This window comes from Dendrobium catenatum, unplaced genomic scaffold, assembly GCF_001605985.2.
Source record: "Dendrobium catenatum unplaced genomic scaffold, ASM160598v2 fragScaff_scaffold_716, whole genome shotgun sequence".
Classification (NCBI taxonomy): domain Eukaryota; kingdom Viridiplantae; phylum Streptophyta; class Magnoliopsida; order Asparagales; family Orchidaceae; genus Dendrobium; species Dendrobium catenatum.
Window position 1 is genome coordinate 24,800,012 of NW_021319178.1, and position 15,287 is coordinate 24,815,298.

At 35.9% G+C, this 15,287-nt stretch overlaps 2 protein-coding genes across 3 annotated transcripts; both read right to left on the minus strand.

The window, feature by feature from the left end:
• Positions 1–2,997: 2,997 nt before the first annotated feature.
• LOC110114157 (protein transport protein yos1) lies at positions 2,998–9,994 on the minus strand. Of its 2 annotated transcripts, none has more exons than XM_020846935.2 (2): positions 9,905–9,994; positions 2,998–3,489 (listed from the first exon to the last, which is right to left on the minus strand). In XM_020846935.2, exon 2 carries the CDS (start codon positions 3,467–3,469, stop codon positions 3,233–3,235), a length of 237 nt encoding a protein of 78 aa, XP_020702594.1. In that variant the 5' UTR covers positions 3,470–3,489; positions 9,905–9,994; the 3' UTR covers positions 2,998–3,232. The 2 variants fall into 2 exon arrangements, with proteins under 2 accessions (XP_020702594.1, XP_020702595.1); XM_020846936.2 differs by lacking the exon at positions 9,905–9,994 and adding an exon at positions 9,758–9,855.
• Positions 9,995–10,717: 723 nt separating this feature from the next.
• LOC110114155 (proliferating cell nuclear antigen-like) lies at positions 10,718–13,638 on the minus strand. The gene is made up of 4 exons (XM_020846933.2): positions 13,132–13,638; positions 12,705–12,857; positions 12,516–12,613; positions 10,718–11,204 (listed from the first exon to the last, which is right to left on the minus strand). The coding sequence occupies exons 1-4, from the start codon at positions 13,448–13,450 to the stop codon at positions 10,980–10,982; spliced, it is 795 nt and encodes a 264-aa protein (XP_020702592.1). The 5' UTR covers positions 13,451–13,638; the 3' UTR covers positions 10,718–10,979.
• Between the last annotated feature and the right edge of the window lie 1,649 nt (positions 13,639–15,287).

Genomic DNA, 15,287 nt, shown 5'->3' on the forward strand with positions numbered 1-15,287 from the left:
CAGAGCTTCTCTGTGAAGCGCTGATCAAGGAGCGCATCAGAGGAGATTCCGACCATCCGCCGATCGGCACCGCAGGCAGCCACACAGTTGTCGGTCTCCACCCAATCGACCAGCCTATCCACCGCCACTTCCGATTTCCAGCATTGATATGCTGTCTTTTTCTCCCATGCCGATAGCTCTCCACCACACACCGCTTTCCCGCCGATGATACAGCGAAAGCGCACAGCTCCGGCGGAAGCTCCTCACAGAACACCTCCTTGCCTGCATCATTTAAGCCAATGACAACATTTTATGTATTAGATATGCATTACGAACAAAATTCCTATTACATTTATGTAATATAAATATTCTTACATAGCCAGTTCAAAATAGATGGTCTCTCCGTCTGCTAGGGTTTCGCCTTTTTAGGGCTATTGCCCTAGCGCCGCCTCTTCCTTGCCGCCGGTACGCTTCTTGATGGCTAAAAAGTTGCTTGATCCTGGATTCCTTTCGGGTAAGCATCCTAAATCATTCAAGGATGCTCTATCTGGCTCTAGTGATTCGAGTGTTTTTCCGGAATTTCGTATTTCTTCGAATCGGGGGATTATTATTTTTTTTTTTTGTTAAGAAAATTTTGGTCCCGATGTTAATTTTAAATATATTTTTAATAATTTTGACCATTAATTTTAAAAATTTTGAACAATTTGTTCTTTCATTCATCAGATTATCAGAATATTTTGATTTTATGTTTTCTCTTTTCAATATATGTAAATATAAGAAATAGAGAGAGATATTACAAGAGGCGGATATAAGGGGAACCAAATTATTTCTTTGGTGATTGACGTACCGAGGGCGGAGGGGAAGACGAAGGAGAGAGAGACAAGGAAAGCCAGCGGGATCCGAGCAGCCATTGTTCGCGGCGGAGGTGGTGGCTGAGGAATTAAGGATGGACGTCGGGGTTCAATCGGTGGGGAGGAAACGAGGGTTGATGTTGTATTTTCATATTAGTTCGAGCATAATTCAAACTAGTCGGATTAAAAGCACTCAGATCAAATCAAATAATTGGTCTTTAATTCTTTATGGTTTCTTTTGGTACAACTATTTTAGAACTTTCTTATAAGTTTTTACTACAAAAATGTTTATTCTAGAAAGTTGTCTCATAAATCAGTAGGAAAGTTGTCCCAAAGGAAGCCTGTCTTGTAAATTGAGATGGTAGACAATAGGATCGATTTAGATTTCATTTGAGACATTTTCTTATTGTTTTAAAACAGTAGCTTTTTAATAAACAAATTTCTTAAAAGCAGGAAAAAAAACTGCAGTCGCAAGCTAGTACAAATGAAACCTTAGTCTCGACCGAAGCTTCAGTGTCCCTCACATAATTGAAGGATTTTATGAGAACCTGAAAAATGAAAGGTGTTTTAAAAAATAGAATTTTTGCTCGAACTATAGCGCAGCGACGCTTCACCTTTGAGCATCGAGACGCTAGGGTCTGGAGCACTAAAAATGGTTGTTGCGGTGTTGGACTCTCTATTCTATAGTAACTCTAAAATCGGCATGATGCGCTGGGTCTAAGCACTACAGCACTAGGCTACTAATAATATTTTTTAATTATAAATATCCCTATACCGCCTCTTCATTCCCTCGCTTCGTATGCTTGGTCGGAAGGAAAGGAGAAGCGAAGGGAGAGGAATAAGAGGGAAAGAGGAGAGAGAAAGGCCTTCAGGGCATTTTTGTCTATCATTCATATTACGATATTATTTTATTCATTGTAATTAGCTATCCTCTTGCTTTTGTTTTCGATAATTTTGATTTCTACGAATTTATCTCTCCTAAATCAGCTATAACTGCATTATCTCCTGATTTCGTAAGCTTTCACAGCGTAAATTCTAATATATTATAAATTTGATCATTCTAAATGATTTGATATGATTTTTTTATATTTTCACATGTTAAATTTGTGTATCAAAATTTCTCTATAAAATGTGTGTGAAAATATATACTGAAATTAAAGTGAAAAATGATGTATTGTGATTGGTAAGATATATTGAACTATATGACGTGTTGAAATGGTTGATATGTATTGGAATATAATACTGGTTTAACTGAGAAAGGAAAGGATGTACTATATTGATACTGATATTTATCTGATAGAAAAGGAGGTATTAATTGTTATCAAATATATAAATGATATTCATATAACAATACAACGATATAACGGAGCAATGATAAAACAATTTCAGAGCAACGATTGGGAGTCATAAGAAGATGAAGATTGATTATAGTCATAAGTATAAGAGCAAGATACCTTCATATGAATATATAATACAATACTGATTACTGATTATTACTAATAACTATTATCAATATTGTAGCTTATATTGTACTGATATTGGTTATTGTTGATACTATTATTGCTCATGATGATATTGATCACTGTTACTAATACGAATCACTACTATTGATATTGTGAACTACGATTTGATGTATTATAAATTGAGCAACAGATAATAGACATAGATATTGATGCATAAATTTTATTATACAATTTACAACATATTTTTTCACTTTTTCTTGCATTAATTTCAGTTGTAATATTTTAAATAATTGATGGATTATTCGCTCATTATTGATTTAAATGATTTCAAGTAAGGAGCATGCATGCAGCTAGATATTATATATGCATTCAGTGATGCTAATGTAGTTTTCATGTCAGTTCTTGGTTCATGTACTCTTTTATAATTAGAGTGAATATTGTATATATCTTTTTGACTCAACTATTATGATGTAATTCTGGACTATATAAATGTGAATTTTATTTTCTATTGTTTATTGTTCATCTGTAACGAAATTAATCAGTTCTGAATGTTGATATTGATTTAATTTTAATGAATAATTAATAAATAAAATGAATTGACAAGATAATAAAGATTGAAAAGAAAAAAAATAACTTTCTCGATTAATCTCGGGGCCTAACAGGATTGAACGATTGTAAGTGAAAATTTCAAGTCAACCTTGCACTCAGCCAACTCATTTTCATCCCCACTTCTATTCAACATCATAGATAAAACATAATAGTGGCCCACTATCGTATCATACATCATGCTCTTCTTAGACATCATAAGAAAAATATGTTCAAAATACATAAACTTTATTTGTTAAGAAGCATTATTTGAAAAAGAAAAATACTTCAGAAAGTTGAAACAGTAAGATTAGAGATAAATAGTTTCAGAAAGTAAGAATTGTTTGCTAAATATCAGCCTGATACAAGCTTTACAAGAATGATTGCAAGATTCAAAAATATGAGAGGAAATCTAAGATACTGGGTGGCATAGATGAGTCCAATTACCTGCCCTTTCATTGACTTGGCTCTACCTCCTCCTGACACTTCAGAGAAACTCCATCCTCTGGGGCCAAGAAAGCGATCCTCGTTTAGCATTGCAAGCGCATTTGCAAGAAGAAAAAAGCCCTCAAGCAACGTCCACAAGCCCATTGTGGCACACTTTGCTTAGCCTGTTTTAGGATAATCAATAGCTTTTGATGTTTAATTATGAGCTATTAGTTCAAATAATTTGCAAACGTATTCTTTAACAGTGGAGTTAAAGAATAAAGGAACACGGAAGCAAGTCTCACCCTAAACTTGAAAGACGACATGAGTTTTTTTTCTTTTTTTCTTTGAAGGAAAAGCTTAATGTTGTTGTTGTTGTTGTTGTTGTTGTTGTAAGGAAAAGCTGGCAGGGCTAAAAATCTCAAGAAAGACAGCACTAACTAAATACAGATTTATTAGGCTTTGTTTGGGATGGTTCTCTTACTGCTTCTTAAAATATGACAGCTTTTTAGTTCAAAAATTTTAATCTCTACTAAAATGTTGCTTTGAAAAACAATAAGAACACCATACCAAATGAAGCCTTAATCACAAGAAAATAAAAAAAGGGCCGTGGTCTGGTCTATACGCATAAATTGAAAGTTTTTGTTTTCTGTGCCGCAATTTTATAAGTAATAAAAGCATATCCTACACACAACTCTCCTTGACTTATTGGTTGAGAGCTTAGGCTTCCAACTAAGAGGTTCAGGGTTCGAGTCTATGTGTATGCGTTGTGTGTGTGAGTTTGCCTTAAATGGCCTAAATGTCCAAAAAAAAAAAAAGCATATCCTACTCATTCTGTGTCAGAAAAACACAGTTTCATGCAGGTTATGTTTAGTTTGATTTTGGTTTCAAGTTTGTTTAAATGGCTTGGTCTTATTTATTTAACTACCCGTCGATTTGAGAATAAACCGAAACGTACTTACCCCTAAAAAATACAGAGTTAGAAAGCTAAATTTTGTTTAACTTTTTATCATCTTCTTATGAAATTACTTTTCATGATCGAGGTGGATCTTTATGTTAGATGGGTTGATGAAAGAGTTCAAGTGCATTACTGGTGAGTGAGATATAAGTATGAAAACGACAAACAAATAAGTAGATCAAAATCAAATTTGTAGAAGATGCCTCAATTGCAACATGTCTTGCGATAAAGTAACATCATTAACAAAGGAGCACACAGATGTGTCTTCGCATAATTTTAACAATTCCCAATTGTTGCACATCCAACACCAAATGCAATTTTTTTTTCTTTTTATTTTAGAGTCCATTTGAGATAGCTTTTTTACTATTTTTTTTAGATCGTTGTCACGTTGTTGTCTGGCTGTTGCATTTGTGCAATTTTTCAGAAAACTTAGTGATGGCAAAAAACTTTTTACAACCAAATTTATGATAAGAAACAACCGTCAGAACAAAGAAAAACGTGTTAAATTTAAGAGAAATTCAGCAAACACCCGTCAGGTTTTATGAAATCTGTAGAGAAATAGCAAAGGCAAGCACTTGAAATTCAATATGAGAAGAAAAAATAACCTGATACAATACAATGAATCTTCAATTCGAGAGGAAGATTTAGCTCTCCAATCTCAAGCCAAAGTTTAGAGCCCAAAACCAAAAGTAGATATCTCAAATTTTAGATTTAATTCAAGATAATCCTAACTCTAGCAAGAAGAAAATTACTTAAGGAAGCACAAATAATTAATCCCTAAAAAGAACCTAAATTTAAATTTTTCCCTCCTAAACTAATGCCTACATTATTGTGTGAACCCCAGTCCTTTTGCCTCCCAAACCAGGCTTCTACCCCCCTGTTTTTCCGCCTCCTGTATATGTGAACCGGTCCCTGGTCTGGTCAGCCGGCTCATCTGGCCCCTAGGACAGTCTAACATTACCCCCCTCCCAAAATCTCACATTATCCTTAAGGTGAAATGAATGAAATTGATGTTTCATCCTCTCATATGATTCCCAAGTGGCATCGAAGTCAGGGAGGCCCCTCCATTTAATCGACACTTCTTTGATCCCCCCTTTTCCTGATCTCACCCTTTATAACTCCACTGGTTCCAACTCCTCAGTCAGTGTCACCAATAAATCTGCACTAACTGCATGTTCTACCAGAGCTATCCTCAACTATGACACATGGAAGACTGGGTGTGTGGTGGCGGTCGGGGGTAACTTTAAGTGGAACGCCACCGCTCCAATCTTTACCAAGATCTCGTGGGTATTGAAGTAACTCGGGGCAAATTTCTCATTCTTCTAGTTGGCCACTACCCTCTATAGGTAGGGTCGTAGTTTTAAGAACAACCTATCCCCAACTTCAAACTGGAAGTCTCTCCTATATGCATCTATCTGCTTTTTTCATGATCTATTGTCTCCTCAATAAGTGCACCTTCAATTCTTCTAACAGCTTATTCCTTTCCTCCAAATACTGCTCTACTGAAGAGTGGTGTGCTTCTTTGTCGAAAATGCACTAAGCGTCATCTGAGAAGCCGAGTGGTACGAAGTATTATACCAATATTTGGCCCAAGCTAAACACTTGGCCCACATCTGTGGTGTTTTAGAAGCAAACACCACAAGTAAGTCTCCAAGCTTCTGTTGGCTACCTTAGTTTGCCCGTCCGTTTGAGCGTGATAGGTGGTGCTTCTCTTAAGAATTGTACCTTGCAACCTGAACAACTCCGTCCAAAACTGACTGAGAAACACCTTATCTTGGTGAGAGACTATCGACTCCGGGATCCCGTGCAGCCTAACCACCTCTCTGATTAATGTTGTAGCTACTGTAACTGTGGTGTAGGGGTGTCGTAAGGGAATGAATGCGCATATTTACGTAGCTTGTCAACAACCACCATAATCATTATGACTCCCTCATATCATGGGAGACCCTCTATGAAATCCATGGACACTTCCTCCCATACCCTGTTTGGAAGTGCTAAGGGTTGTAGTAATCCCCCTGGATCCATAAACATGTACTTATTTCTATGGCACACCTCACACCTTGACACCATCTCCTCCACATCCTTATGCCTACATTTCCATTATAATTCAACAGTCAATCTTCTGTATTTCTATACCTTGGAATGGTCTCCAACCATGCTCCCGTCGAACTCCTCAGTAGGTGGGGAATATGACTAGAGGTTTGTGGCCCATGGTACAGTAGCCTCTCCTTCGAGTTAGTAGCCTGGGTGGATGCTCCTATCCTTTAGTAAATCGCTCCTAATCTTGCTCAGCTCCTCATCCCGCACACTTTCTTCTTTGATAGCCCCCCAATCTATCATCAGGGGTACTGAAAGGACCATCTCCTGGAGCCTATGTTGCACCGATACGAATATGGCAACACAGATAAGACACGATACGGATACATGATACGTCAATTCTTAAAAATACAGGATATGGGTACAGTGCGGACATGACATTATAATATATAAATCATACATAAAAATTAAGAAAGCAATCAAAGTATAATATATAAAATTATACAACAACAACAACAACAAGCCTTTATCCCACTACGTGGGGTCAGCTACATGAATCCTTTTCTCCATTGCCATACAGTGCGTCGCTTCCAGGGGACGCCCTAGCATTAACACAATTTCTTAAATGATTCATGTCATTATTATTCGACAAGTTTTACGCTGGCTGTCGACTACCTAACGCAACCCTCCACTTTTCTCATCCAGGATTTGGGACCTGGCAACGGCAGTGTTAAAATCATTTGTAGCCTTGTAGCTTCTACTATGAAAATAAAAGTATTAAATGTCTAGTACAACAACAAAAGCATAAACATAAATTGTCTAGCACATGAAGTTTCAACTATTCAATAAAAGGAATGATAAGATTAGCTTCTCAAGTGGTTTGTCTTTTCATCAAGTGAAATATTAACAATTTTTAATATTCTCATATCATCAAGAGACTCAAATCCATCTCGGAAATGAGTGAACCTCGCTCGCAGTCGCGGAAGTAAATACAACGTGTCTTTTTTTGTTTTTCAACGGATACCTGTATCGGATACGGGTGTGCTTTTGAAATTAAATAGTTTTTTAATTGGATAAGTCTTTGTCGTATCTGACACATGTCGGTACCGTGTCGGAGGCGTATCCTTATATCGGTGTATCGAATACAACACGCTTTCATAAAAAGGTGTATCAGTGCAACATAGCCTGGAGCTCTCCTTCACACATGGATAAGGCATCATCCACCTTATTCTCCAATCCTAGTTTGTACTGGATCTCAAAATCATATGCCAACAATTTGGACAGCCACCTTTGATCAAGTTCCTCAGTCACCATTCTTTGCTGCAGCAGATATTTCAAGCTCCTCTGGTATGTCATGCCGATGAAGTGCCACTCCAGCAGGTATAGACGCCACTTCTGAATGGCTAACACGATGACCATCAATTCCCTTTCATATACTAACTTCATCCTGGCTGTGGCTATCAACACTTGACAGAAGTAGACTATGGGTTTATGAATCTGCATGAGCACCATCCCCAACCCATATCCTAATGCATCTGTCTTCGCCACGAAGGTCTGATTGAAATCGGATAGGACCAAAACTGGTACTGTGTTCATAGACTTTTTCAGCCTTTCAAAAGACTGATTAGCCTCCTCCCCTCACAAGAAGCTATCCTTCTTAAGCTGGTCTGTCAACAGTCAGGCTATGTTGATGTACCCCCTCACAAACCTTCAGTAATAACCAGTCAAACCTAGGAAGCCCCTCAAGAGTGTGTCTTGTTCTTTAATGGATTAGGGAAATGGGAGTGGCTACAACAGCTAGAAGAGAAATGAGCAAAGTAAAGCATTTTTTTCTTTTTACTTTCTCCCTCCAGCCTCTAATTTCACTCTCTCTCTCTCTCTCTCTCTCTCTCTCTCTCTCTCTCTCTCTCTCTCTCTCTCATCATTTAGAGAGGTTGCATGCTCACAAAGATATTTGTCAATGAAAGATGGAAGTTGTGTTAATTTGAGTTTGGGAGAGGTAAAATTTCAGAGTTTAGGAGAGAAATCTCTACTTAAAATTTTGATGAGATATGCTTGTTTTTCTGTTGTTTAATTATTGTAAATGAATTCAATTCATGCTTGTAACTCCCCTTATTTGTGCTCCGCCATCGTTTGATAAAACATTTTATTTTTCTCTAAGTCCCATAGATGTTAGCCATTATTTTCATTGAACCACATAAATCCAGTGTTTTACTATGTATGATGTTTCATTAAATCCCGATAATTTTGTGTGGTTCAATCATACAGTCACTCACAGATCAGTCATGTGCCACAAAGAGAGGTAGTTTGGACCATTCTTATGACACAAATAAGCATAAATTTCTTCGCATCCCAATCAAATTTATATCCAGTTGCCCAATGTCATACAAACATCCATATCAATATGCTGATTTAGACAGTAAATAATAAGCTGCATACCAAAGCATTAACTTCATCAACAAAACTAAGAGTAAGAATAGTGCATCAAAGTAGAGCTATCAATAAGAAATTATTGTACAATCACTTAAACGAATTATTCCAAGTATTGGGATAATGAAGAACAATAAGAAGCCATTTAAAAATATGATGTCTCTGTCAACAAATCATGAGGCAACAAAACCCATTACAGGTCATCAATAAAAGAAACCGTTAGATTATATTTGCATCAGAGTACTAGGGAACTTCTTAATCCCCTTCACATACACCAAAACTGTAGGTAAGATTATTGCTAGAACTATTTCAATGCAACAATGATGCCAGCAATGTATCACATATTCAACATAGAATTAACTCCTAAAATTCATACACAATGACCTATTGAATCCATTCTACTGCCACTCACAAATAATCAAATGATAATACTGATGTGATTCAAATTTTCATTTCAATTTCTCAAGTTTCTTCCATGAAAGCTCATAAGCAGTACACATCATTTGCTCCTTCAGCACAATCTAGTAAAACTAGAAGGACCAATGTTCTGGGATAAAAAGCAATCCAATTTTTTTTGCCTTGAATGCTCAGTTCGCCTATCCTTAACATCAGGTAACATGCAGTATAAACTTGTTCTAAAACTTAAATACATTAAATTTTAGATCAGTTCTTCCGCTTGCCCTGCCAATATCCTCAAAGAGCAAAATGAATCCTTGGGATTCCATATATGTATTGATTAATGAATTAAAACAGTGATAGAATGAAGCATTACATAGATCAAAGATTAATCAAAAGCTATTCAGTCGCAATAGATTATTACACCATTATTTCTAGCACAGAATCAAGGTCGGTTATGTCCATATAAAAAAGACGAATTACAGAGAACGGGAAAAACATAGAAAGAGATCAGCTAAGCAAAGTAAGAAATCAAAATTAAGGATTCTGAGAATCATGCAGTTAACAAGGAAAAAAACTGAATTAAAAGCTAGGGAATCGGCTGGCTAAAGCCGCGATTTGGTTTTCCCTACCTTCAATCCGGGAACGGATGAACAGTCGGCTTTTTAATCATAAGTCCGAGTCGGTAAACAAAATTTCAAAAAAAAAAAAAAAAAAAAAAAAAAAAAAAATTTCAAAAAAAAAAAAAAAAAAGAAAATAGAAAGAAAGAGGAAATTACCTATTGTTGAAGACCGCGGATCTTCCGTCTCTCCAAACCGGACCAGTCCTCAGGCACGCGACGAACCGATCTAATATCACATAGTTAGCTTTTTAAAAAATCAAATGAATATTTTAAATGAAATTTATTGTTCTTTTTTTCATTCTTCTACCAACAGCATACTTCAAAAATAGCTATAATGAAGATTTTTTTATTAGTATAAACAATTACTCAGAGAGGAATATTTTCTTTAGCTTCAAAACATTTTATTTTACCTCTAAGTATTCTATTACTCAGGGTTTATTTTGACATTTCAAGACATTTGTAACAAGTCTGACTTTTTCAAATTAACAGTCTACGATTTTATTTGAGATAATTTTTTATTACTTTTAAAATATTTTTTAAAAAAAATATATCTACTTTAAAGAAAAAATTATACTTAAAAATTACTTCAAAAAAATAGTAAGAAAGCCAAGAAGCCTAAAACTTAATTTAAAAGAGCTTTCTTAATGATTTGATTTGTAAATCAATTTTTTATATTCAAAAATACAAAAAAAAATTACTTTAAAAACTAATAAAAAAAATATCCTAAATTAAACCTAAATTGAGTTTTTTCCAAAGTAATTAAGAAAGTCATTTCTAAATACTTATTTAACTATCCAAAATATTCTGTTATTTGACAATATAAGAACGTTAAAGAGGTCATTAAATTTAATATAATTATCAATATAAATATACAAATATATGTATACAATTAAATAAATACATAATAAGAGAGGACAAATGTAGAAGTACCATCATTCAAAATAAGCGAAAAAAACACAACTAGAAGGTAACAAACAAATCACTCTCCAAAGATCTAAGGCATACAAATCTAAGAGATTGTTTACTGCTTCTTAAAACAACTTTTTAGTACAAAAATTTTAATTTTTATACTAAAAATTTGTTTTTAAAAGCAGGAAAAAAGCTGTCCCAAATAAAGCCTGGCTCGCAACTTCACATTACATCCAAAGTGAAAGGCCAATGAGATCTTCCTAAAAAAAAGGGCACATAAAAGATAAAGGTCAAAAGAAAATATTGATATTAAAAAGAAACCTTAAGACTTAATGTCTTCTTCATCATCTTCAATCTTTGGTGCTAAGTAAAATCTAATGTAGCCCATGTCTGCAATCTTGTACTCGATAACCACCGGCAGATCAGATGATAGGCTTATTGTCACAGACTCGGACAAGGAAGTGGCTTTGGTGAAAGAATTCAAGTATCTCAAGGCGAATGTTAAGCTTACGGGCTCATTCATCTCAATGATAGTAGCTTCATCTGGCTATTAAAACAAATTAGAAAAAAAAAAAACTTTTTATTCAGCTCGGCTAAGAAGAATCATCACAAGAAGTTCTGTAAGCTCTATCTTTCATGTCGGGGGAAAAATTCAGAGCATGAATTGTTAAAGCGAAGCACTAACAAGAAAGTTAACTGGAACACGAATACATTCATGTTTTTATGCTGAAATGAGAAATACTTTAGCTAACACAGTTGATATCATGGCCTATACGGTTGAAGGTGTGCTTAGAATGATAATTCTAATGGGTAGTTAGGAGTAAGTTAGTGGGTCTTGGTAGTTCATAGGCACTTAGTATTTATTAGGTTATTATTAGTTGCTTAAATGAGTCATTAGGGTTTTATAATTCTATAAATACACTCCTCTTCATTGTAAAATGAATGAAGAAAATTTTGGCTACTCTCTCTCTCTCTCTCTGCTCTCCATATGCAGTTGTAGACATCTTCTAATTGAATTTATCTTCTTCCACCAGTACTTTTTGAAATTTGAGGCAAGTTCAAAATTGCCTAATTATCCATAAATTTTTCTTAAGGGTGGTTTGGTCAAAATTATTATGGGTGTAGCGTAAAGTAAATACATGGGTTTTAAAATTTTTAGTATTTTGACTGAAAGTAATACACAATTAAAGTATCTTACCAATGGATTTAGAATCGCAAAATAGCTCCTTTTGGTATATTTGGAATTCTTTGGTATATTTGGAATTCTTTTGTATATTTGGAATTTGAATAGATCAAAAGAATTCTAAATATAAACATGATGTTGTTGACCTTGATTTTGCCAAACCCTTGGATCAAAGGGTTGACTTGCTCAAATTGACCAAGCCAGGACCCAAGATCCCTCCTATCCAATTCAGTGGGTCAAACTGAGTTTGCTGAGCCCAGACTTAGGCTCTGGGTCAACCTGGTTGACTAGGTCAACCTGGGTTGACCCAAATTGACCCTAATTCCCTTCTACTTGATTTCAAATCCAATTTGAACCTCCTGGGGTCAACCTCGCACCTCACCTTCTACTAAAAGCCCAAGACTTACAAAACCCACCAACCTAACCCTAACTACTTTCACAGCTATTATCCTAAAAAATAACAACTAAGGTAATAAAGAAAAAACAGTAAATTATATTAGTGATATCACATTGATCCAACTATAATAATGATTCAAATATAATATAAAATTTTAGAAATATAAGGCAACATGAATCAACAAGCATTGCGCTAAAGAGGGACATAATGTATTAGCTTAATACAAAAAGGCATATTTAATTCAGAATTCAATCAAGTATGGCAAGAGAAATATTAACCTTATCAATAGTCTTATTCTGCCTGCAGACAATGTTAGCAGTTCCAATATCACCTCTTGTGGTGAATTTAACTCCTTCCTTGGTAACTGAAATAACAACTGCATAAACCAGAAACCATACTTTTTAGATGAACAAAATAGCAACAAAATTCTAACCTATGAGGTCTTTTAACTTTAACAATAATTTTACCAGTGTCTCCTATGCTGCTGAGATCCTTACAAATCCTAGAAAATTCTGAAGATGGCATCTTCACGATTGCATGATACTCTGCCTCCGGAATGCCTAGATGCTCACTATCAATATCCATAAGCTTCATCTCAAAATCTGAAATCTTATCTTGATCTGTTCAATAGTTGAGAGGGTATTAAGTGCATCAACAGTATAGACCAAAAAAAAAAAAGATTTAGCAAAATATAATAAGAGTAAAAAAAAAAAAGATTTAGTCAAAAAATAATATCCAATGGAAAAAGATAATGGAAGAACCACAACAGGGCATGCATGGCGACGCATAACCCAAAAATGAACTCCAGAACAGGCAAACCCACTTGAATGGAACTATTAAGAAAAGGAACAGACATAAAGGGAACCAAACAAAACCAAAAGGGTTTCTCCTTACTAGGGCTCTCGAACATGAAAGTGATAGTGTCGCCGCCATCGTCGCCCTTGATGGTGATGATGTCATCGTTTCCAGCGCATTTGAGCATCTTAGACATGTTATTGAGGTTCATCCCCATGGAGATGTTTCGATCACAGCGGTAATGCTCGAAACCCTCAGATCGGAGGAGGAGCGCAACGAGGGCGACGTGGCTCGAGTCCATTGCTTGGAGAGACAACCCAGTCGCCGAGCAATCAAAGTTAGCATCTGTTACCAGATCTTTGATCGCCTCGATGACCTTCTTCAGAAGGCTTCCCTGTACTAGCCGCAACTCCAACATCTCCTCCTTGCTACGGTTGCTTCGACAACTGCTTTCCTTGGCTAGGGTAGGGTTCGATGGGGTTTTTAGGAAGGCTCGGAGCCGCACAAATGCGACTTTCAGTTGAGAAAGGCGGGAAGAAAGTATCGCCGAGTATAGATGGCGAGGGAGTGGGAAATGGCTTCTCCGACAAGGATCAAAGATGATGGGACAATTTTTAAACAGAATATGCTAATTAAATTAATTATAAAAATTATTTAAAATAGATCATGCCGAGTTACTCGTTAAATGATCAATTATGACTATTTTAATTTTTTCTTTTTTGTTAAATTAATTTTTATAATTAATATAGTTAATATATCCTATTTCAAAATTAATTATAAATAATTTAATGTTTAGTATTATAATTTATGAAGTTAGAGTAGCATTTGAACTTTAAATATCATAATATAACTATTAAACTTAATTATTAAGTTCTTTATATAAAGTGCTAAATAATTCACAATAGTAGAAAAAATTTGTATTAATTATTAAGCTATTTATAAAGTGTTGAAATCATAGTTAGGAGATGAATCTTGCATTGAAAATCAAGCAATGACAATTAAATGATTATGGTCAAATTGCGATAGTTATTAGTGGTGATTACCGACATCAAACGTTTATATTAGCGTTTGTATTCTCCATACCTTTAAGCTTTAGTATTCCGTCTTCTAATGTGAAGAGTGTGGTAAGTTCATTTTTTTAAAGACATTTTGATTATTTTATCTAAATACCGACTCACGATAATTATCATGATCATAGATCATTATATATAGAAGTATCTCGTTAATATCAAAATTTAGTGAAATTAGGCTGGTTATATTCATTTTATTGAGGCGCTTATTTCAACTATAAATTTGATAAAATCTAATTTCGTATGGGTCAAAAATTTAATTCCGAAATATTATTGTTAACAAATTTATCTCCATTGGATGTTTTCTATTGAAAGCTTTTAAAACCCTCTTTAAAATTATATAAAACATTCGAAAAATATATCCTTGAAAGCCGGGGCGGAAACCCCTAGTGCTCGTGAGGGCTCACCCTAAAAAAATTAAAATACTAAGATCTTTGGGTGAAAAATAATAAGAGAGCTTAGGCTTTATTCGGGACAGCTTTTTTCTTATTTTAAAAAATAAATTTCTAATATACAAATTTTTTAAAAATTTTTTTTACTAGAAATATGCTTCAAAGAAGTTATGCAAATGAAACATGAGTGAGCAGAAACCAAAACATTCCAAAATTAAAGTTGCAGGTTAGATGGTGTCATTGCCCCTTGTGATGCAATGAGGATCATTTGTTTGGATTAGGGGTGTCAATTCGGGTCGACACGGGTCGAGTTCAAGTTGAACCCGAGCTAACCCAGATCTAAACGGGTCAACCCGAACCCAACCCGTATTTGCAAACGGGCCGGACATTTCAACCCGTACCCGACCCGCTCGGGTTGCCGAGTTGACCCGACCCGACCCAAGCGCGGCTGTGCGAGATCGCGAGCGGCAGCGGCATAGTCCAAGTCGCGACTCGCGAGCGCGCCTGCGAAGCGGAGCTGGTCGCCTGGTCAGGCCAGACGATGGTCGCGGAATCCGCCGAGGAGTCGGGCCAAGTGCGGGCTGGTCCGGCTGGACGCAGTCACGCAGGATCCGTTGCTCCGCGGCTATGCGGGCTCGCCGGGTGCGCGAGTTCGCAGGTGTCCAAACCTGACGCGGACGCGACCTGACGAGCTGACGAGACGCGAACTGAGCAGCGGATTTGCGAAACGGGTCAATTCGGGTTGACCTGTGGGTTGTCGGGTCAACCCGAACCCGACCCATTTTTCAAACCG